We start from the raw sequence: 25,363 nt of genomic DNA, 5'->3' as shown, positions 1-25,363 counted from the left end.
ATCGTTAGTGTTCCGGTACACAAACAAACAAAAGTGTTACTGTTCCGGAGCACAACGAAACGTTGGATACCGCTGGCGAAACTTGTAGTGCTATGCAGATATAAATGAAAAATTTCTTCTTTCATATCTGGTTGAATAAACCAAATTTTTTTAGACCTAAATATTAAAATTAATCTAGAAGGAATAGCATTTACAATTATTTAATGTATAATATCATTTTTTACTAAAATTAGTACTAAAAATGAGCAAGGACCAAACCCAGATGAAGCCAACTATATGATACCCAAACCATCTTTTGGTAAGGTTAAGTTATTAGTGACTGACTGATCATCAACGCCCAACGAAACGGCTAAAGCTAGAAACTTAAAATATTGTTTTTGAAAAATCGTATTAAAAAGTACTAAGAACATTATTACGCGGGAACGGTTAGATGAAGAGCTCTGAAATTTGGTATGCAGTTTTGCCTACATAAGAGGTACTAAATATTATATCTGAATGGTAGAGTTAGATATCTGAAACTTGGCATGTAGCTTAAGCTATTACAAATTAGTACTAAAATTGTACAGAAAAGTACTAAAAACTGCATTTCGCCGCATCGGTTGGAAGTAGAACTCTTAAATTTGGTATGCAGCATTCTCAATGATAAGCGAAGGGGAATGTGTGGACAAATTTGGGAAATTAGTAGCACCTTCGGCACTTTTTTTAGAGCTTTATATCTCAGCACTTATTCAACATATATAACAACTTAATTTTATAATTAATTATAAAAAAATAGTACCAAAAAGATATAAAAAATAGTATTAGTTAAAATATTTTACAGTTTAAAAAAAAAGTCAAATTCGCCGAATGTGCCCAACCCGGGGTAGCTTCGGCATTTGATGGGGCACAGTCGGCACCATAGTCATAGCCGGGTAATTGTCATTGCTATCAGTCGGGTTGAAATTCTGATCCTCTAAAGGCTCTATTTGGTTTAAATACGCCACACAATGTTTGAATTATAGGAATTTATTTTCTAGCGGCGGACGTTTACATCTCAAGTTCGCACACACCATCAGAAATAGGGGTTTTCTATCGCATTTTCGTCAATACAAGCGATTTCGTCAATACATTCGTCAATACATGCAATTTCGAGCCATATTAAAGGATTAGTTTTAAAGACAAACTCAAAAATATTTTAAGGAAATAATATTGCACAATCTGTATATGGCCGAATGTGCCCCACTTTAAAATGCTTTAAAATTTGTACATAAAATTTATTGATAATTTTGTGAATTGTAAAAAAAAACTTCCGATGTAGTGAAAAACGGGAGGGACTTCATAGACAAATAAGTGAAACTATGCAAACAAGCTGTAAAATTCCTATCACAACAGTACTGCCATTTATTTACAACTCCTATACTACCGCGACTTCCGATGTATTGAATAATGAGGATTTTTAACACGCAACGCACCAGAAATACTAAATTTCTCCAACTTTTAATCGAAATCTTCCTTATATAAGCAGAACTCTATTAAAGCCAATATGTCGATGTAATTATAATTAATGATGTACCGGGCAAGTTTTATTTCACAATTTCACAATTTTTATATTTAAATGAGATCACTTTAAGTACATCATTCAACTCAGACTTATTTTGGATGGAATTTCTCATACAACATTATTTTATAATGAGTATTATTTTGCAATGAGTATTTATAATTTATTTTGTTGAGACTGATCACATTTTGTATTGAGTGATAATTATCTCTTGTGCTCTCGCATAACATTTCATTGTAATGATATATTGTAATATATCTACTCTCTTTTGTAACGTTTGAGTGATTGTTTCCATTCCACTTGTGAGTGATATTGTTTTTGTGATTGTTTTGTTTTAACTCAATCACTCTCTATTCTGTATTCTTTATCTCGGTCATCTCTATTTTACATTCTATATAATAAGACGCAAAGACGAAAAATTGTCAACACCGGAGTTTTATTTAATTAGCCCATAGAGAGGACGGAATTGGACTCCTGCTGTCTGGATTGGACTCCTCTATCAAATAATATTTTATTAAAAGGGAATAAAAACGTTACTGGACGGAAACGTCTGTAACGTTATATTTCTAAAAATAAAATATTATTTAATATAACACTGTGCAACACAAAAAATAATTACCGGGAAATTCCAACAGATTATGAAAGAGGGGCTAAAAGAAGAAGACACGTGTATCGGCGTTTGGAAAGTTTACGTCGGGAGGTAACCTAAAAAGGGGGCACAATATTCACCCTTTTCTAGAATTTTTATAATTTTCGAATTATGATTTCATGAAATCCTTGCATTTTAGGTATATAGTGTCTTCGGCAATATTACTGATAAAATATCGGGGAATATTTTGCTATACAACTTTAACCCTCAACCGACTCATTAATGGGGTCTTTTCGGTCTCCTTTTCCAGGAGTGATTGAAAACTCATTCAAAACGGGGTTAAAGCTGCTCAGAATATTCTACAGAAATGTTTGCTATAAAGTTTTACTATAAGTCTCAGAATAGATTAAAACTCAAATTATATATAATTATATATAATAACAACAATTTTTTTGCAGACTTTAGTTAATTTTATAATTAAAAACTGTTGAATATAAATATATAGTTTATTCTGAGACTTGAAGTGGATTTTGACGCAGAATATTTTATTCTTTGACATTATATACCTAAAATTAAGTTTTATGTTACTTTAATGCACTTAGTCGAAAAAAATACTGGGAAATGTCTTCGTAAAAAAATACAAGAACATTTTGAATTTTTGGTTCAAAATGTATGACTATATATTCGGTATTTACAATATATATACAGATTTTTCTTGTTCAGTGACTTATGCTTAAAATTGATGGAGAATATTTTTGTCCCTTATACTATCGTTCTAAAACGACATCTTGTGGGGAAAATGGGTAAAAACTAGTAATAAGCACGATATTAACCCTAAAATGAGTTTTTGTTTTTTTTTTAAGATTTTTGACATTTAGGCTGATTTTTGAGTTTTAGACTATTCTGAGACTTATAGTAAAACTTTATGGCGAACATTTCTGTAGAATATTCTGAGCAGCTTTAACCCCGTTTTGAATGAGTTTTCAATCACTCCTGGAAAAGGAGACCGAAAAGACCCCATTAATGAGTCGGTTGAGGGTTAAAGTTGTATAGCAAAATATTCCCCGATATTTTATCAGTAATATTGCCGAAGACACTATATACCTAAAACGCAAGGATTTCATGAAAGCATAATTCGAAAATTATAAAAATTCTAGAAAAGGGTGAATATTGTCCCCCCTTTTTTAGGTTACCTCCCGACGTAAACTTTAAAAACACCGATACACGTGTCTTCTTTTTTTAGCCCCTCTTTCATAACCTGTTGGAATTTCCCGGTAATTATCAAAAAAAAAAAAAAAAAGAATCAAATTTGTCGCACAGTGTAATTTAATAAAAACACCAAAGTCTTAAATCTAGGGACTAGTGGACTTCCCACGAAACCTACAATACATATTTTTCCATTGGTACTAAACTATCGAAAGGGGAAAAAATTAATACCAAAAACGAGTAAGGAAAGTAGTAAAATCGGACAAGGACGACTATATGATACCCTTCATCACTTAGGATATTTTCAACAGATGTATCCTAACAGACGTCTAATTTTTGAAGGAACATTGACATGAAATTGGATGAAATTAAATAAATATGAACCGAGTAAAATTAATTCAAACATATGCCATTCTGTAAACAATGGTAAATGGTAAATCGCAAGTTTGTACAATGGGACAAACTTATGTACATTGATTTGCAAAATTTACCATATTAGCATGTTCCACAATGTGATGAATGGTATAATTATCAATATGTAATATTTTTTTGGTATTTTAAGAATTTCGGTATGTTCAAGGTAATAGTTCAATTTTCCACCCTTAGATTTCATAGCTTACAATAGTTTTTCCTGACAGAAATTTACCATGACACCCATATAAATGCCCCTCATGGTGGTTCTTTAATTGTTTTCCCATTTTTAAATTTGATATATCATTCTGCTATATAAAATATTTTTTTGTAAAGTGAATATAAAAAGAAATCAGAAATTCAAATTCGATGCTTGTGGTGGTATTATATTACTAAATATCACAATATAGGGGTTTTAATGGCCTATTAAAGTTTTAACCCGATTTTATACCGATATCTGTGTATTTGAATAGATTCAGTATAAACTATACGTTATCTGATTCACCTGAATTATTTGCCATAGATGGATCTAATCATGCCGAAGACGTTAATAGCATATTTTCTTGGAGGAGCTGTCAGGTCCAATGATTTTTTTAACTATAAAGCCAAATAATTAAACCGACTCTTGAACTTATTTAGTTAAATCGATAAACGTTGTATGAATTAGAAATTGTATGAAATAAATTTACTGTATACAATTGGCAACAACGATAACATTGTTTACTATTCTATGATGTAAAAATTATTCCAGACACAATTCTTTCTTTAACGTGAAATTCTGACTATCTTAATGCGAAATCTACAGTTTTTGGTAATTATCGGTTAATGTTAGCGATAAAATAGACCAACAACATTATTTACGACAGTTTTTCTAAGCTCTCTTGACTACAATTATGATCCGAACGCCGTTTTTCTTTTTGAAGAAGGTGATTTGTTATGATGTTCTGTTACTTTCCGGGAAGACATAATATGTTATGTCCGGGAAGACATATTATGTTATGTTATTACCGATAGACGCAAAAACCGCCGAACATATATTAATGAGTTTTACAGTAACATAGACTAGATACAATTCAATAATTCCGTGTGGATGCAGAGTTATAGCATCAATAGTATATATACCTCAAAATTTCGTAACATATATCTTAAAAACGGTTACCGATACCTTACCTCTTCAAAATTTATCTTAATAATGTTGGTTTAAATCTACATCATACATACAAAAATGGGCGTGGTACGGTAAGGGATAAACGCACTCCGCGTTGCACTTAAATAATCTACACGTAGGAAATGAAAAATGTTTCGTTTCTTGACTCAAAAACTGTTAAAGTTAAAAAGTTATGACATCGAAAGTAATTATACCCCAGAATTTTATTGTGTTTATATCTTAAGAAGGGTTACAGATTGTCTGAGTAATCTGAGTAATCGTAGATTTTTTCATTTTCGAATGTTAAAATTATCATCATAATTTTCAATATTTTTAATATTACACACGCCTTTTCCATCCAAAGTTGCTAACACTTCGCGTTCTTCTTCGCAGTGTTTATATCCTCCACCATAAGGTGAAGTGTATATAACATTTGTCATTTCGTTGGCAAAACCTAGAAATATTATCCGGATACCCCATAAAGTATATATACATTATTGATCAACATTTAATAGAGCTCGCAATATTGATGATAGAACCTTGAACTTTGCACATACATTATTACTACTCATAGGATGTTTGGTATTGAAAAAATGATATATTGGTCCACGTTTTGGTACCGCCAAATTTTCAATACAGAATTGGCTGTATAATGCGTGTTCATTATTTGGCAAGTCTTCCAAGAGTTATCATTATTCATCCATGTTTTATTCATCCAAATTTTGGGCCCGAAATCAGAATTTGCAATTTTGTATTTTGAATTCAAAAAAGATAGCAAATCTCCCTACAAAAATTTATCGATAATCGTTTACTTTTTATAATATTACGGTACCGGTATTTATTTTGTATTTTGAGGATTATAGGCCCGTTTTTACGCGAAGTGGCTGTACTTTCTACCTACCAAAAATTTACTATGGCACAAACCATGATATAAACAGTTTGGCCCGGTCAAACCCAACGACGTTTTCACTTGATATATATATAACAAGCACTTCTTCACTATTTTAGGTATCGCATTGTAGTCATTTCGGGTTTCAGAGGATAAAATACCTATTAAAAGAATATTGTTTTAGGTAATTTAAACGGTTCCGACTTACTTTTGGTTTAATATGTACTAGAACCAATGTTTGAAATTTTAATAATCTGAACCTGAATTTTAACTTTGAGATACATCTTAAGCAAGCAAACTCATCGATAAGTTCGGCCGCGACAAACTTTTTATACCCTCCAATAAAACGCCTAAATTAGGTCGGTGTCCTAAATTAATATTTTCTAACAATAAGTATTTATTCTCTGAAACCCCAAAATTCATATTTATAGCAACATTGGGCTCTGTGAAGAAGTTCTTATTCTATGTATGAAAAACATGGCTAAAACCTTCAAAATACCTAAAATATACTATGATACTAGTATATGAAAACATAAACCCATATTTAACATTTTCTGTGAAGATGTGTTTTACCCTCTCCATTAAATTGCAAGCCACCTCAATTGAAAAATGGACCCACATTTAAAAATTTCGAACTTTTTGGAACTTAACTGAAACATGGACCGATATATCCATTTTCAATATCCAACTTCCTAGGAGTATTATCGATGTATGAATATGTGTAGTTTCAAAGCTCTATCTTCATTAATTGAGCTGTATCGAAGTCTGTCGGAAAGGGAAAATCGAAAAAGAATTTCACGCAGTGTTTAACGCTAGTTTTCATTTTTTCAATTTAAAAAGTCCACTTTATTGTTTTATTTTTAGTACATTGGTAAAAAAATTTAAACATTGAATCTGTTCCATATTTAATTCTGGTTTACGTGCACAAATATTTTGGAGGTTTACACCTAAAAAATACATTTATTTATAAATTTTTCAATACGGTCCATCAATAAACATGCAATTAGAGGCTCACACTATTTTTGGGATAAATCGGATACAACTCTCTTTCGGTTCTATGAGATGCAGATCAAATTTCAAAATATCATATATAAGAGAAATAATCCTTATTTAGTAAACTTCTATTTTTACTTTCACTCTGAAGACTGTTAAATGTGTGGTTCAGACACAAATCGAAAGAAAACATAAAGACACAATTTTTAGCCTTGAAGATCAATATTTTGTCAGATTATAAAGTCTTTAATAACAACATAATTCGATTAAGTAATTGCAATTTAATTTTCCATATAACCTTAACACTTGATCTTGGTGCATAACGTAAACCATTCGACTTGGTCAATCGTATCACCGCTTTTCCTTTTTATTACAAAATTATGAATTTTTTTTATAGAATAACGTTTAAGTTCGTCAGACACAAAAGTATATTAATGTTGTAAATAGAAAATTCTAGAGTTTTTAAATCATTTTTATTGTTTTTTTTTAATTTCTCTATTTATGTATTATATTTTCGGCATTCACATCCAAAATTAGTTTATTTTTAAATATATATTGCACAACTAAATTCTGCATTGGATACTATATTTGTTTACAGAATTATAATAGTTTAAAGAACATTTTTTCTCAATTTTTATTTCTATTTATTATTCACTTTTTAATTTTTATACCTTTATTTTTTTGTAACACAAATTATTTTTTCAAGTTTAAGTTTAATTATATGTTATCAATAAAGTTTTTTAAAAATATTTGCACAACTAAGTATTTATTTGAAACATTTTGAATATATACGATTAGAGCACAACATAATGGGAATTATTTGATTTCAATAATTTTTTATCACTTTTGTTGAAAAATATTTATAACGATTAGATTTGAATATTCGTTCCGTTTTTTATCGAGACCGTTCTAAACTTGTTGAGGTACTGTAACACAATGAATCTATAGTAATTCTTGTATTTGGAACCAACGTGGCCCAAAGGATTTCAATTTGAAATTCTCACGCTTGCCTACGCCCGCGTCGGTCACCAGCGGACAGATGTACTGAAAAAAGAAACACACACACAAACACACACATGAAGTAAGAAAAGAAACAACTGAAGTTCATTTTTAATTCAGTTTCATTTTTTTCATTTATTAAAAATCAATGTCCATTAAATACCAAGTCGCGCTCTTGAGAAGGGGGTCTAGGGTAAACATCTACTGCTACTGATGTGGCTATAGGTTGGATGTTTCCATGGACATTAACATTGATATTGAAAATATTTCGGTCAGACAGTAATGCACGAAGTGGCACTAGTCTCGGCGGTGAAAGGAGGTCATGGGAAAGGGAGGCAACACTCTTTTCTACGGCCTCAGCTCACTTTCCTTCGTAAATGATAATTAAGAAAATATACGTTTTTAAATATTCTAAACGTCTGTTTTAAATTTCCAAAATTCCCACAATTATAACTAGATATTAACCGTCAGTTAGATATGTGCGTGTATTGGTATCGAACTGTGAACTCTTTGTGAAACTCACATACACACAAAAACTTTTTATAAATATGTACCTTATTTAAGTCAGGGGTTGTTAAAAAACTCTTCAAATAAATTAAAAGTTTTATACGTTCAAAAGTGCTGGATTTGATGTGAGACCCACCATAAATAATTGAAGAAATATGTTATTAATATTTGTCATTTATGTTAACAATGTTTTACATGGATTCCAAGGATATATTTCTATGCGTGCTCAATTGTTTCATATGCCATTTTTGAGTTTTCGAGATATTTGTAAATACTTTCTATGGTTTCGAGTATGTAATTGGAGAAATATTGTCAAATAATAAAGACTTTAAATTAGCTTGCGACGAACTTTTTATACCCTTTACCTTAAGGAAAAAACAAATGTGGAAAGTTGGTAGGATGCTACATTATATGAATATAACCAACCCAACTAAAATATCGGTTTAATTTTTTTCCGACCCAAAATTATTTTTTATATGGCAATCTTATTATTTGCTGTTTGCATTCCAACAATCATTTCCAACATAATTAATATATATGAACTAAGGTGTTAGCTTTGAACATGTTCAACTGTGCCTCTGACGAAGGTTTTGAATGAAATCGAAATATTGAAAACAAACTTTAAGAAAGTCGTGTTTAGATTGAAATTAAATGTTAAGTTAAAGGTTACATCATTACTTATTAGTTAAAATGCAATGCAAATGCAAAGGGCAATAATTACAATGTGCGTCACGAAAATTATTCACGGGTTCTAATGTACCAATTCTGTTTAGTTGGAGTCCCTGGAATACCTTTGGTTTTTCTGGGCCACTTTGAAAATTATTTTATAACGGTAAATGTGGTTTCATAAATTTTCAGTTTGAAACTCGAATAACTTCTTTTATTTCTAACGGATTTATTTTTTCTTTCGAAGAATAGAATTTTTCCTTTCAAACAAGATATATATTTGGCAAATCGGTTGAGAATTGGCTGAGTTACAGTGATTTAATTTACCGTTATAAAATTAATTTTAGAATTGACCCAGAAAAACCAAAGGTATTTTCGTGGCCCAGGGACTCCAACTAAACAGAGTTGGTACATTATAACCCCTGAATATTTTTTTTGTTGTTTTGTAGCACAGAGTTATTAAATAAAAAAATAATGGGCTTGTAATATAATTTTAAATACATTTTCAAATTTTAACGTAACAATAGTGTACAGTACTTAACATCATATCTTAACATCCGTCCATCAAACAGATAGCGATAATTAAACACTGCTCTGCTCTGATTGCCTTACAGCTGTAAGAGGTTTACTTACTCTAGTTAATCGTGATTATCAATCTTTTCTATCAATCCACCAATCAACAAAGACCTCGAAATTCTTTAGTGAGAAGTAAAAATTTCTAATAGAACTAAAATCCTTTCAAACCCACGTGCAAAGTTATTACTTAAAATTCTTTAAGTATAATACTTTAAATATAAATTCTAACTTAACAAAAAAAATCGACAGGCAAATATTTCCTATTATGTGCAAAGTGCAAAATTAGAGTGTAATATTTAATTGACAGAAAATATACCTCAGAGCCGCCACGCGGTTCCCTCGATTTTTCCAAAAAATACCCAACCATAAAAGGTTAGAAATTCTACCCGTAATCAAGAACAAAGCCCTGATAAATATTGTAAAGGAAAAATTTGATGTACTACATTTTAGAAAGTGCTAGTGCTTAGAAAGCTTTGTTCTCCTTTACAGGCCATAAACCAGTGCGTTATACAGTGTTGGAGGCTCTATCGGAGCCCCGACCTAACCTCCATTCTGTCAGTACCAGACCTACATACGCGAATTGCATGCTTTTCAATATTGATCATTTTTATGTATTGTAAGTGCAATATATTTAATCATTTTTAACGTCGAAACTCTTATCAGATGAATCTACCGATATTTAACAATCACGCAATAGAATTTGCAGAAGAAAGCGTCATATATTTTAGAAGATTAAGGCAAAACCGAATTCCCGTAACCACACTAAAAAAAATGAAAATTCAAAAAAAGTTCTGTCTTAATTAAAAAATTAATTTATTTTATTTTCAGATATCCTTATGCTTCTTCTTGTTTTTTCGCGAATATTGTACAGTATTTCAATGTGATTTGACAAGTATGCAAAGAAAACAAATGTGTTTATCCATTTGTGAAGAAATTCATTCCATTTAATATATATTTGAAATACAAGATTTAAAACCGCTATAACTTTTGTGCGCAGCATCCGAATTTGTGAACGCGAACAGATTTCGAAATCATAAATATGCTCGCAAAAAAATTTTTCAAATTTTTTTTAATGGAATTTTAAAAGAATTTTGTAATTTCCCATATATTTTTTGTTTTTTTTTTCTTTTTTTGAGTTACCTAAAAACTCTGAGAGTTTTCTTACAAGGTGTAATCGCAAAGTGACTTAACTGCTCATATAGGGATTTTAGCTACAAAAAATTTGCAAAGCTATTATCATAGGTCGGGAGGGTATTGAGCACAGGACACCAGCTTGCCATTTTGTCAGCCAGCCATTTGTTGTCAGCTTTTGATGTTGTGGTCAATCCATAGTATTCTTTTTTAGAAACTTAGGAAGTCTATAATAAATGTTCTGGTATGGACCACAATTTTGTAGGAAGTTGAAAAGAAAGAACCTCCCCAACCAGGCTGCTAGCTAGCCCCATTAATGGCTCCCGTCTATTCTCAACCCCAATGAACAAAATCAATTGTTATCTTTATGATCAATCTGAAGTGGTATCATTACAGTCTTGACATGAAAAAGTGCCCAAAGGCGACCCTCCCCTATTCAAAATTTATGCTGATCACCACTAATCTGTATGAAGTTACAGTTTTACAAACATTTATAGAAAAAACATTATGAGCCGCTAAGGCAAGTTGGAGTTGTCCATTCTTCGTATGTTTTTGAAATCATTTTATTTCCCATACCCATTTCTACATCGACGGCTGCGTCAATTTATTGTTGTGAAGCCTCTTCGGTTTGGTACGATTTATCATATGTACGGTAAATACATTGCACAATGGAGGAATCTATCTATACTAATAAAACGATTCATCAATGCCCAGACGAAACGGCTGAAGCTAGAATCTTTAAATTTTGGGTGAGGGTCACCCTTGGTCCAAAGGTGACAGATAAGGCTGGGTTTTTGGAAATTCGTACTAGAACGGTACGAAAAGTACTAAATGTGTGATACCATTTGTATTTGGCGAACCGGTGGAGCTAGAACTCTGAAACTTGGTTTGGTGGTCGTTGATGGAGTGTAGGATAGATTTACCAAAGGGTTTTTGGAAATTCGAACTATAAATAACCGAAAAGTACGAAAATGTACTAAATTTGGTACAATTCTGTAGCATGGGAACGGGTAGCTATTGGAGTGTGAATTAAGGTTGAGATGTAGGGTCCATTTAAGGAGATGGTTTTTGAATGCGCTTACTCATGTGTACGAAAGGTACTATATGATACTATATTTGGTACAAATTTAATTTATGCTAATAAAAGAGTAAAGTGATTGACTGACTGATTTAACGATTCATCAACGCACAGACGAAACGGCTGAAGCTAGAATCTTGAAATTTTGGGTGAGTGTCACTCTTGGTCCAAAGGTGACAGATAAGGCTGGGTTTTTCGAAATTCGTACTAGAACAGTACGAAAAGTACTAAATATGGTATCATTTGTATTTGGCGAACCAGTAGAGCTAGAAATCTGAAATTTGGACTGAGAGTCACTGATGGAGTGTAGAATAGATTTAGCAAAGGACTTTTTGAAAATTTGAACTATAAGTATCGGAAAAGTACTGAAATGTACTAAAATTGGTACAATTTCGTAGCATGTGAATGGATTGAGCTAAAAACTTGAAATTTGGAATGCAAAATAAGGTTGAGAATTAGGGTCGATATGAGGAGAGTTTGGAAAGCGTGTACTCATGTGTACGAAAAGTACTATATGGTACTATATTTGTTACAAATTTGATTTAGAGGTACAAATCGAGCTGGAATCCTGGAACCGTCGGAGTGTAGGATTGGGACATAAACGTAGTTTTGGAAATTTGTTGCTTATGTGTACGAAAAGTACCAAATCGTACTATAATCGGTACAGTTTGAATATGGGTGATCCAATAGAGTGGGATCACTGTAGGGGTGTAAGATTGAGATATGTAGGAAGTTTTAGAACTTTGTACCAATGTGTACTAAATTTGGTACAATTTGCATTGTGTGTGAACGGATAGAGCTTGAAACCTGAAACTTGGATTTGGGATCACTGTGGGTGTGTAGGGTTGGGGTATGTAGGAAGTTTTGGAAATTGGAACTAATGTGTACCAAATTTGGTACAATTTGAATTGTAGTTGAACCGGTAAAGTTTGAATCCTGAAACTTAGATTTAGGATCACTGTGGGGAGTTGGTTTGGGTTAAGTATGAATTTTTGGAAATTCGTACTACTGTGTACTAAATTTGGTACAATTTGGATTGTGGGTCAACCGATAAAGTTGGAATCCTGAAACTTCGATTTAGGATCACTGTGGGGGTGTAGGATTGGGGTATGTAGGAAGTTTTGGAAATTGGTTCAACTATGTACTAAATATGGTAGAATTTGAATTATAGGCGAATCAATAGTGGGTGAGTGAATTTTGGCACTGCTGTGTATAAAATTTGGTATAATTTGAATTGTGGGTGGACCGATAGAATTGGAATCCTGAAACTTATTTTTTGGATCACTGTGGTGGTGTAGGTTTGGGGTATGTAATAGCCTAGACAGACGACAGCCTTAATTTGCATTAACAGCCTTAATTCAAATTAACTTGTACATTATCCTCATTTTTATTTGTTGTTAATGCACAAAATCAAACTGAATTTATACTGAATTAAGCAATTTCAGTATGGCAATGCTGTAGAAAATAAATTGATTGTTGTCAAATTTGTTTACGTTTACGAAAATAAAAATTAAAAATAAAGGCAAAATTCAACATTTCTTCAAATTTGGAGCTGTTTTATCTTCATTATAGCTGTTAGTTTTCCTTCCTGCCATGTATCAAGATGTAATCAAAAAGATGTAATCCTAAAAAATATTGTAAAGAAATGTCAATATTTTCTTCCTACACACAGACAAACAATAGTTTTGAAACAAAAAACTGGTTCATAAATGCAGAAACTCTCGTCTGTCAGGGGTAAATTTTAATTCAAATTAAGAACTTTTTAATGCAAATTAAGACTGGCGTCTGTCTATGGTATAAGAGGTTTTTGGAAATTCATACTACTGTGTATTAAATTTGGTACAATTTGAATTGTGGGTGAACCTATGGAGTTGGAATCCTGAAACTTGGATTTAAAATCACTGTCGGGGTGTAGGTTTGGGTTAAGTAGGAAGTGTTAGAAATTCTACTACTAAATTCGGTACAATTTCAATTGTGGGTGAATTAATAGAGTTGGAATCCAGAAATTTGAAATTGGGATCATTGGTTGAGGAGGGTATTTATGGAAATAATGTGTGCTAAATGGAAAATTTGTTAAAATTTGGATTTGGGCAAACCTTTAGAGCTCGAACCATTAAATTTGGTACTAAATGGTACTCAAATTTAATTTAGGGTCGATATTAATGTGTGGATTGTTTTTTTCAGACATATGCAGTTTTATCTAAAAATAAAATTTTAAGTGATTATTTATACTCTTTCGAGTCGAGAATATATTATACTCTTTCGAGTCGAGCTTGATGATCTAAGTTTTGCAATGAAAAGGAAAGCCAGGAGAATAACCTACGCACCCACCATTATGCGACGCGTTTCGCTGTTGGTTAAGCGGCTCATCAGGCATATTGGGTTATGTGGCTTTACAAATGTCGTACGTTGATACCTTGTATTTATTCCGCCCTGATGCGAAACTTGCATATGCGAATTAAATTCAAATTTGTCAAAGTTCGACATTTGTCTTCATTCTAGGAACAGTCCTTTTCAAAGCAGATTTTTGTTGTAGCGATGGATAATTAATCCACAACGGTTGCGCAAAAACATGTGTATACCATGGAAGCAATTGTAGGTGTGTGGATTAATTATCCATCGCTACAACAAAAATCTGCTTTGAAAAGGACTGTTCCTACAATGAAGACAAATGTCGAACTTTGACAAATTTGAGTTTAATTCGCATATGCAAATTTCGCATCAGGGCGGAATAAATACAAGGTATCAACGTACGACATTTGTCTTCATTCTAGGAACAGTTCTTTTCAAAGCCACATAGCCCAATATGCCTGATGAACCGCTTAACCAACGGCGAAACGCGTCGCATAATGGTGGGTGCGTAGGTTCTTCTCCTGGCTTTCCTTTTCATTGCAAAACTTATATCATCAAGCTCGACTCGAAAGAGTATAATATATTCTCGACTCGAAAGAGTATAAATAATCACTTAAAATTACTTTCAAATGATCACTGCCCTTACAAGGCAAAATTCAAGTAACAAAAATAAAATAATATTTTAATACATTATTAAATATTTCCTACATTCGCTAACGAAGTTGCGGGCATATGCTAGTAATTAATAGTTTTTAATGGTCGGAGTTTGATGGTATTGATCTGAACAAAGTTTACTTTCAGCAAGACGGCTCTAAACGCCACACAAGCATCAAAACCATAACTCCTTTCCGGGAAGGTCAATTGGTCATTGGGATCATGTGATGCAACACCTGTTGAGATAAAGTCTACTTCAGAATTCACCTAACTATCGAGGATATAGGGCAGTAATTTTGCGAGTTTGTTATGTAGAGCATACGAGGTCTGATTAAAAAATAGTTATGTGTTCATCCTGTTATCTTGTCCCCACTATAAGCAAGGAATCCAACTATTTTGGCAAAAAGTCAATTTCAGATGAAACAATATATATTTGAAATCTGGGGACTTTGAGCTTTACACCAGTAAAATTGAAAAAATGATATCAGGTCAAAGTCAAAATTGCATATTTTTCCAAATCTAATTTATATTTGAAAAATGTTATACACTGCGTATCATCAATTGGTATGATAGTTGACAAAAAAAAATGGACCCATTAAGTTATGGTTCACAAAAAAACGATCAAAAACACATATTATTCAACAAAAATAATTAATTTATTCTTTATGGTTTCGCCGAATTCTGCACTTTCAAAATTTCTGGTGTTGCTTAAATTAAGAAATATCGTGATTCCGTCCGTAGATCTCTCCAATAACAACTAAAACCATCTGGGGCATCAAGATTGAATTTATTCTCGTCCGAAAAAATTATCTAAGAAAACATATCAAAGAGATCTACGGACGGAATCACGATATTTCTTAAAACGATATTTCGGTGGATAAAATTTTTGAACTTATTCAAAATAAAATGATATATAGGGACTTTGGTGCACCATTTACATGACATCGGACGAATCTATATATTGGTGCTATATCTAAATCAGGTCCGATTTTTACGAAACTTGGCAGACATCATTCTAGGCTCAATTCACTACGTTATGCCAAATTTCGTGCAAATCGAACGATATATAGGGACTTTGGTGCACCAAACGAAACTATATATGGGAGCTATATCTAAATCTGGACCGATTTTCTCGAAACTTGGCAGACATCATCTGAACAGATTTTTCCCAATTTCAATAGGGTTCGTCCTTGGGCCGAATAAGTGACCTATGCCAAATTTCATCCAAATCGGATCATAAATGGGACCTGTACTTTGTTTACAATTTAACATGGACAGACAGATAGACGGACGGACGGACATGCATAAATCGACTTAGAAAGTGATTCTATGCATATTCTCAAAAGGAATCATGTGTCTATCTCGTTTCCTTTTGCCTGTTACAAACATATGCACAAAGACATAATACCCTGTACCACAGTGTGGTGAAGGGTATAAAAATAATCTACATTTTGTTGACAACTGAAAAAGCTAGCCATAGTTGTTCACGCTACTAGAGAACAAAATTGCACTATAAAAAATTGGTTGCGGGTCGAAAATAATTTATACCGAGATTTTATGAGCGCTGTTCAAAAGTGCCCTTCTCTCCCCTAATGATGGTTGTGACTTTGTGGGCTATACTAAAACTTAAGCCAATATTGATAATTTTTCATAGGAAGATTTTCAACTTAATAAAATTCAAAATTAGGAATTGGAGACAATTCAGTTGAAAACACATGTCCTAAACCTCTAAAATAGCGAATAATGATATAATTCAAACTGGATGTTCGATTCGATGGTGATTTCCAAGGTCGGACAGACTGACATGGCTAAATCAACATAGAATTTTATTCTTCTATTCCCTCCGTCTTTATATTTTTATTTAAAAAAGTCGGCACTTTTATATGTAGACAATGTCATTGTAAATGAATATTGGGCGGGATCTTTATAGGAGGGTTATGCCAAACCAGGCTACGTCGATACACAAATTGTATTAATGAATTTCTGCAACATTTTTTGTAAAACTGGTATGCCAAATGACATCCACGCGAATTTTTGCAAGCATTGACTCTTTTGAGGTATCTCAGCTATAACTTGATAAATGTTGGTTTTTAAGTGCTTTAACTGGTTTATGTGTATATACACGGTCTTTTGCGTTGCCCATAAAAAGTCTAATTGCGTCAAATCGCATGATCTTGGTGGCCAGTTGATATCGCAGGAAATGTCTCTTGCCATAAAGTGATATTCGCTCGAGTTGTGTGGCAGCATCTTACTGAAACTAAATATTCCCCAAGTGATATTCTTCAATAGCAGGCAAAACAATGTCGGTTATGATATGACCATAACGCTCCGAATTGATGCAGACTGTCGATGCGTCGTCGTTTTTAAACAAGTAAGTTCCAAATCTAAAAAATCTTCTCTTTGTTCTTTGAAGGGCTTTAGCGAATTGGGACATGTTATTAATGATTTTTGTACAGCCTGCATTTACTTATATACTTATTTACTATTCGACAAATGGAAATCCTGAGGACATTATGTTCTTTAGACATCTCTTTTAGGGCCATTCTAATCGAATAATCAATAACAATGTGTTTTAATAATTGCCTATAATGCGTTTTTTTAAACCTACTCCCAATTTCCTTGTTATTTGTAAACGTATATTGCATTTTTGTGTATTTTAATTATTAAAATGACTTTCCAACACTCAAGAATACTAAAACTTTGCAAAAATATAAAATATGATGAGACATGCTACCTATAATAATGTTAACTTTTAAATTAGGAGCGTTGTATTTATTTTGGCCAAGCGAATATCTTGGATCAATAAATTTTGTTACATATTTTGGAAAAAAATTAACAAATTTTTTAAATTGAAATAAAAAAAAATTAAGATATTTTGCATATGATATGGCCACCACTGTATATATATTTTCGAAGAATATCTAGAGGTGTTGCAGACGGAGAAACAAATTACTTCTTATAGTGTAGCATTTCAAATGGAAAATATGTATTAAAACAAAAAAATATTTGTATTATTCTACGGAGATATATGTGTCCAATTTTAAATTCAACCAAATTGGTGATATAAATATTATATAGTCATTTGCGGTTTATTGTTTGTTTTATTATTCAGTATTAGCTTCTAATAATACTACCATTCTTGTCAACCTTGCTATTGTTGTTTTTCGTTTTCAATTATAAATAATTGCATGGTTTGTATTCTAAACATCTGCAGGTTTTAAAATGACATCACTTTCGAACAGCCATCGATTATGAGTGGTATTAACAAATTTTACGGGCTATGATGGCATGGTCTGCTTCACATCGTTTTACAGTGTGTATGGCCATGTACGCTCCCATTACAAAAACCACATCCTCTAAGCCAATATTGTGTGCCGTTGAAAAAGTTTGTCAGATACAACAAAAAACGACCTTGACGTCGTCATCCTCACACTTATCCCTTGTACTCTTAACCTGCTAATGGTGTGAATAAGCGATGTTCATACATTTGGTCTGCAATTTACAAAAAAGGACTCAACAAGGGTGCATTAATAAATGATAAATATAATTTGCATAAAATCCATTGACATTTTTTCGGATTTTTCCCTTAAAATGTTTATGAATATTTGAATTTCACATCATCGCAACGATTTTGGATAACATAACTGGAACTAAAATTTCAATATTAATATATAATAATATATTAATATATAATATTATTTGGGTTTAAATCAATTTGCATAAATTTAAGAATTTGACGTCAGTTAAAAGCTATCTTAAAAAAACTTCTGAACACATAAGTAATCTGAATTTTTGTTTTAAATTTTGCTGCACACTGCTAATGGATGTTTTCTTTGATTTCTTTAGTAGAAAAACTTCCAATCGGAAAGAAGATGACAGTTGACAAATCAAAACTGATCAATTAAAAAGTTTTCAAAAAACACATTATTGTGCCCATTTCCACTTTTAGTTTGTTTTTCCATTGCATTCAATTATCCTTAAATGCAGTTAATTGAATTCAACACAGAAATCCTGTCTCGTTTTCGATAGTCAATTAACTCTGAGTCAGTAGAAATCGAACAGACAGAGAAAGAGAGTGAGTGAGAGATTGAGGAATGAGAAATGAATGAGTTTTTATTCAATGCGGTCATTAATGAAATAAGAATCCTTTCACTGACTAATGATGTAAAAATGATTATGTGCGCAAGGTAAGTGTGTGTGTTAGTGCGTGTGTATGTGTATATGGGAGCTAAGTAAACACAATCAGCCTGTGTAATTTTTTCAATTGAACATAGTTGTTTTTTTCTCATTTCTCACTCATAGAACTAATGAGTCTTCATAATTTATTTAAAATCATGTGACAATGGCCCTTTTAAAAAAGTTTTTAAATTTTATAATGGCGTTGAGACAGGTGGTCATTAGAAACATTTCAGTATTAATTATATTTGCGTTTCAACTAAAAATATTCGAGTGTGGCGCCAATCAATGCAAAATCAATTATTAATACTTGTAAAAGTTAGGAAAGGCTACAAAAGGCCAAAGAGGAACGTTTTTAGAAATTAGCAAGTAAAAAAGTGCCAGTCGCTGTTGCCGACAAATACGAGGGCGGTTCGGAAACTTCTTACCCTATCAATGAAAGAGAATAGTTAGTTTTTCAAAAATATTTTTATTTTTCAATATAATCTCTTGAAACTTCAATACACTTAGTCCAACGCTTTTTTTTAGCAATTCTATTCCTTGATTAAAATAGTTTTCCTCAAGGTCTTCAAAATAGTTTTTTACAACTGTAATTGCATCTTCATTTGAGGTAAAACGCTTGCAAGCAAGGAGTTTTTTTAGATTTGGGAACAAGTAAAAGTCACTGCGAGTTAAATTAGGAGAATAAGGTGGGTGGTCAAGCAACTCGTACTTTAATACGTTGATTTTAGTTACGAGATATGCACATGGTTCCTTTTGAGAATATGCATAGAATCACTTTCTGAGTCGATTTACGCATGTCCGTCGTCCGTCCATCCATGTATTTTCGTGAACAAAGTACAGGTCGCATTTATAATCCGATTTTGATGAAATTTGGCATAGATCACTTATTTGGCCCAAGGACATACCCTATTGAAATTGGGAAAAATCGGTTCAGATTAAGATATAGCTTCCATATATATTTTGGTCCTATTTAATGTAAATGATGCACCAAAGTCCCTATATATCTCTCAATTTGCACGAAATTTGGCACAGCTTAATGAATTAGGTCTAGAATGATGTGTGTTAAATTTCCTGAAAATCGGTTCAGATTTAGATATAGCTCCCATATATATTTTCGTCCGATTTAAGGTAATTGGTGTACCAAAGTCCCTTAATATATTTCGGTTTTCCCGAAATTTGGCACCGGGTAATGAATTTGGTCTAGAATGATGTGTGTTAAGTTTCCTGAAATCGGTTCAGATTTAGATATAGCTTCTATATCTGACCAAATGAAAAATTTAGTATCGGTTATATGTTGTGCAAAGTTTGGTTCAAATAGGACATTCCTTTCGCTTGATATTGGATTTATAAATGTTGAAAATTTGTGGGGGAGTGGATAAATGGGTCCCGTCATCAGACTTGATCTATGCTTGGTAAAGATTATAGGTTATACAAAGTTTGGTTCAAATCAGATAGTCCGTTCGCATGATATTATAACACAATTTTTACCACTTCGTGGGGTACCAGAAGAAGTGGACCGATATTCCCCATTATTGAACTTGAACTATGTTTGGAAGAAATATTGCGACGTGCAAAGTTGGATGAAATCGGTTACTCCCTTCGAGAGTTATCGTGCGCATCAGTGGGCCAGACAGACGGACATTTGTAAATCGACTCCAAATTGCTTGAAACGGATTTGGTCCAAAGAAACATGGGGTCTAAAGCCAGTATTTCGATAAGGCAAATGTTTGCCGTATTAACCATAACATATTTATATAATTTATTGGGGCACCGTTCTGTTGAAACCACATGTTGTCTAGGCTCATATCTTCAGTTCAGAAAAAAACAAATGATATTACAAATGATATACCTTCCACCATATGTAGTTTTCAACCCTACATGGAACTATATTACAACTAATCGCCGTTATATAGATGCTATACATTATTATGGACCGATACTGATAGGTTTTTGAGGAATTACAGTCAATTCGTTTGAAAAGCGCACTTAAAATATTCAAAGCTATATGGGGCTACATATAAAAGTGGGACGATATTGATCGTATTTGGTGGGTAGATTTGCCATTCAATGAGAGCCGAATCTATTAAATTACATACATCCAAACACTAAAAAATTGTACTTTTTGCATTTATTTGGTAAAATCTAAAAGAAATTAATCCAAAGTCATCATAAATTTGGTTTACATATTTTTTTTAATTTTATAACGCGTAAGTAACGACAGAATTCACACTTTTAAATATTTTAATTACAGTCTGAACAAGTTTTTTCAGAAGTAGTAGGTAGGAATATTTGTTAGCCTAATCGTATAATTAAATATTTTTAATTGCATACTGGCCATTACAATCGATCTGATAGTTATGCAATAATTATGTGTTAAGCTATATTTATATTTAGTTTTTAGACGTTTTATCTAATTATGTGGTACGATAATATTAAATATTTGTAAGACTGCGAGAAAAAAAGGATACACACTTTTTGAACAACAACAACAATAGATATGACACTTTTAAATGTTTCATAATTACACGCTTCAAATTATACACACACACATATGTCTTACAGAACAATTTAATTTTATGCAGCAGAAAGGGGTAAGAATGTTTGTTGGCCTTTTAATACTATAATTAAGCGATTTTAATTACATGCTTATTAGCTTAAATGGTGACACAGTTAATAAATAATTATACTTCAATTAAGCAGAAACCTATTTTTTATTTTATTTTTACGCCATTAAATCTTATAGAGGGAAGCAGATCAAGGCTATGCTATGATGATCGCACAACATTTCATACTACAGTGTTGTTGTTTACAACGGGAAGCCCACAATAATTCTCGATAATGCTTTAAATATTTTTCAATTTTCCAGACATCTGCTTGTCATGTTTATATTTTGTTCGCAAATATGCTCGGAGTGCAAACTTATTACATTTGACCTGTACTTTTGCTTACCAACCCTTCTTGGCCTGAAACTTTTACTTCTTAGAAAAAATCAAAATTAACTCTTACTATGTTCACACCGAGCCTTTTTACATCTTCTCAGTGTAAAACTTGCTTCATATAAGAACCAGTAAGGAAAGTAGTAAAGTCGAACTGGGCCGACTATATGATACCCTTCACCACTTTGGGTACATATGTATCCGAAAATCGTCGCCTTTTTGAAGGAATTTTGACATGAAATTGAACGAACTTAAATATGTGATTTTTATATCTTTCTGGAACCTATGCTAAATTTCATTTCATTTGGGCATGTTTAGAGTCGTTTGCGCACAGTGGGACAGATTTGTGTAAATCGATTTAAAGCAAACTTGACACACGCTATTCGGTATGCTGCACTATTTAAAATTTAATCTCAATAAATATAAATTTAATCTCAAAAATTATGTATGGAAGCTACGAGATATCTATATTTGAACCGATTTGAAGCAAACTTGACAGAGATTAATTTATACTAATTTCAATACGTTGTGTCAATCGGCCTAGCTGTGGATCTTTAGTGCACAATTTACTTAAAATGTGACGAAAATATATATAGGAGGTGTACACATCTTTCCAGACTTAATTAAATAATTCAAATATGCCAAAATTCGTGCAAATCAAATGATTTTCAGGGACTTTGGTACACCATTTACCTACAATCGGGCGAAACTATATATGGAAGCTATATCTAAATCGAACCGATTTTCACGAAACTTAGCACACGTCGTTCTAGACGTAATTCAATACGCTATGCCAAAATTCGTGCAAATTAAATGATTTTCAGGGACTTTGGTGCACCATTTACCTGAAATCGGACGAAAATATATATGGGAGCTATATCTAAATCTGAACCGATTTTCAGAAAACTTAGCACACATCATTCTAGACCTAATTCAGTAGGCTATACCAAATTTCATGCAAATCGAAAGATATATAGAGACTTTGGTACCTCATTTACCTTAAACCCGAGGAAAATATATATGGGAGCTATATCTAAATCTGAACCGATTTTCACGAAACTTAGCACACGTTATTCTAGACTTAATTAAATACGCTATGCCAAAATTCGTGTAAATCAAATGATTTTCCGGGACTTTGGTGCACCATTTACCTGAAATCGGACGAAAATATATATGGGAGCTATATCTAAATCTGAACCGATTTTCAGGAAACTTAGCACACATCATTCTAGGCCTAATTCAGTAGGCTATACCAAATTTCATGCAAATCGAAAGATATATAGGGACTTGGGTACCTCATTTACCTTAAATCCGACAAAAATATATATGGGAGCTATATCTAAATCTGGACCGATTTTTCCCAATTTCAATAGGTTCGTCCTTGGGCCAAACAAATGAGCTGTGCCAAATTTCATCCAATTCGGATCATAAATGCGACCTGTACTTTGTTTACAATTTAACATGGACAGACGGGCGGACATGCATAAATCGACTCAGAAAGTGATTCTATGCATATTCTCAAAAGGAACCATGGGTCTATCTTGATTATTTTTGCCTGTTACAAACATATGCACAAAAACATAATACCCTGTACCACAATGTGGTGAAGGGTATAAAAACACTGATACAAGAAATGTTTGTCAAACATCAAAACTGACAAAGGTATTTGAAAACGTTTCATATAAGAAATATTTAAGATTGTTGGCCACACTGAATATTTTTACACATTCAGTGCATGTATGTATGTGTTGTCAAAACGAGAATGGACGATAAAAACAAAAGAAATACAGTTTCAATAAAAACACAAATAAAAATACTGAAAGAAATTCAAAGTGTGTGTAAACTGTATCAAAAATTCCAAAAATATAGAAAATATTTTTTTTTGCATCGAAAAATTTAAACAAAAAGAGAGACAGAAAACGAAAATATGAAGCTCTAAACAAAGCAATGTCAATGTGGTTTGAGCAAATGATGCAGAAGGGGGCAATAGTGACTGGACCAGCACTTATGGAAAAGGCTCAACAATTTGCTGTAGATTTGGATGTCCCTGACTTCAAACCAAATCCTGGTTAGCTTCAGCGGTGGAAAAAAAAGGGAAAATATAAATTTTAAGAAAACGCCACGGCGAAGGTGCTTCTGCCGACACTGAGTCTGTCACAAATTTCCGGGAACATTTATAATGCGGACGAAACCGGGCTCTTCTATAAAGCACCGCCAAATGGATCGTATGTTAAAGTTAAAGGTGTCAAGACACCAAAAGACCGAATAACATTGGTTTTTATATGCAATGCAATTGGCTCCGATAAATTTGCTTACTCAATCGGCAAACCAAGGCGTTTTCGCGGAAGAACTGTGCCCATATCCTATACGTTTAACAAAAAGGCTTGGACGACCAGCAGTATATGGTGTAAAATCATTAAAGAGCTGGATGATAAACTTAAAAAAAGGAAAAAATTGCTGCTGATTGATAACGCTTCGTGCCACAAACTAGAGTTCACACCAAAAAGTGGTATCGGCATGTACCACAAGCATAATTCAAGCATTAGATCAAGGTATGTAGATATGTAAAGCATTTTAAATCCACATTGAAACACCACTTAATGTCGTTTATTTTATGTTTCATTTAAATTTATTTCAAGGTATTATTCAATCCTCTAAATGCCAATACAGAAAATGCCTAATTCGGGAACAACTATTAGCGATTGAACGTGATTATATGGAAAAATTCTTAAGAAGCATTTCAATTTTAAGGGCGTTGTATATCATTAAACGCTGTTGGTGGCTTGCAACACCACAAACGATACAGAATTGCTTCAAAAAGGCTGGGATTTTCAAGGATGATGAATCTAAAGAACCTGACATCACTGAAAATATCTTGGACGATGAATACAGCACCTTTTTTGAAGAAATGTCTGATTTGGAGAAACATGATTGCTTTGGTACCTTAAATGAAACTGAAATAGTAAGTGAAGTACAATGTCACAGTTCTGACGAAGAGAAAGTAGAGCTAGTGCCTGAGACGACATCTAAGCCAAGCCATTAAGGAGTTATAACTCCTTAGTGCAAAGAAAAATAAAAGAATTTTTTCATTCTATTTGAAAGAACATATGTATCTGTTGTTAGGCAAACTAAGAACTGATTGTAATTTTGCTATTATTGTTTATATTAACTTTTAGTTTTTAAGGTACTGAATTTTTTCTTGCCAAACTGTGATTTTAATTTCGTAACTTTGTATTTTTATATACTGAATTGTTTTGTTTATAAAATATTGTTCTTTAAAACATGCTTTTCATTTAAACATTTTACTTTAAGGAAACCCTGCCACATTCTGGGTGTCAAAATTTTTTCATTTAATTCTTATCTACTCTAATTCTAGAATGTCCCTACAAAATTTCAAGTGAAAATCTCAACAACTCTTGAAGATATAGCCGATTTATTGTGCTAGCATCAAGTGACGGCAAGAGGGCTTCTCAAACTTTAAACGCATTTTTCTCGAAACAGTTTTTACGAATG

The 25,363-nt window shown here is 32.5% G+C and overlaps 1 protein-coding gene across 1 annotated transcript; it reads left to right on the top strand.

Annotated features, from left to right (window-relative positions):
• Nucleotides 1-23,797: 23,797 nt before the first annotated feature.
• On the top strand, nucleotides 23,798-24,812 carry LOC133326954 (tigger transposable element-derived protein 4-like; the record flags this gene model as incomplete). The annotated part of the gene is made up of 3 exons (XM_061535563.1): nucleotides 23,798-23,918; nucleotides 24,060-24,402; nucleotides 24,521-24,812. Coding segments are annotated over exons 1-3 (756 nt in total), but the record flags the coding sequence as incomplete, so codon positions are not given.
• Nucleotides 24,813-25,363: the final 551 nt, after the last annotated feature.

Source organism: Musca vetustissima, unplaced genomic scaffold (genome assembly GCF_032173495.1).
Source record: "Musca vetustissima isolate MV318-11 ecotype Yass unplaced genomic scaffold, APGP_CSIRO_Mvet_v1 utg6038, whole genome shotgun sequence".
Classification (NCBI taxonomy): Eukaryota; Metazoa; Arthropoda; class Insecta; order Diptera; family Muscidae; genus Musca; species Musca vetustissima.
The sequence above is the reverse complement of the archived record's forward strand: the minus strand, read 5'-3'. Positions and strand labels throughout refer to the sequence as shown.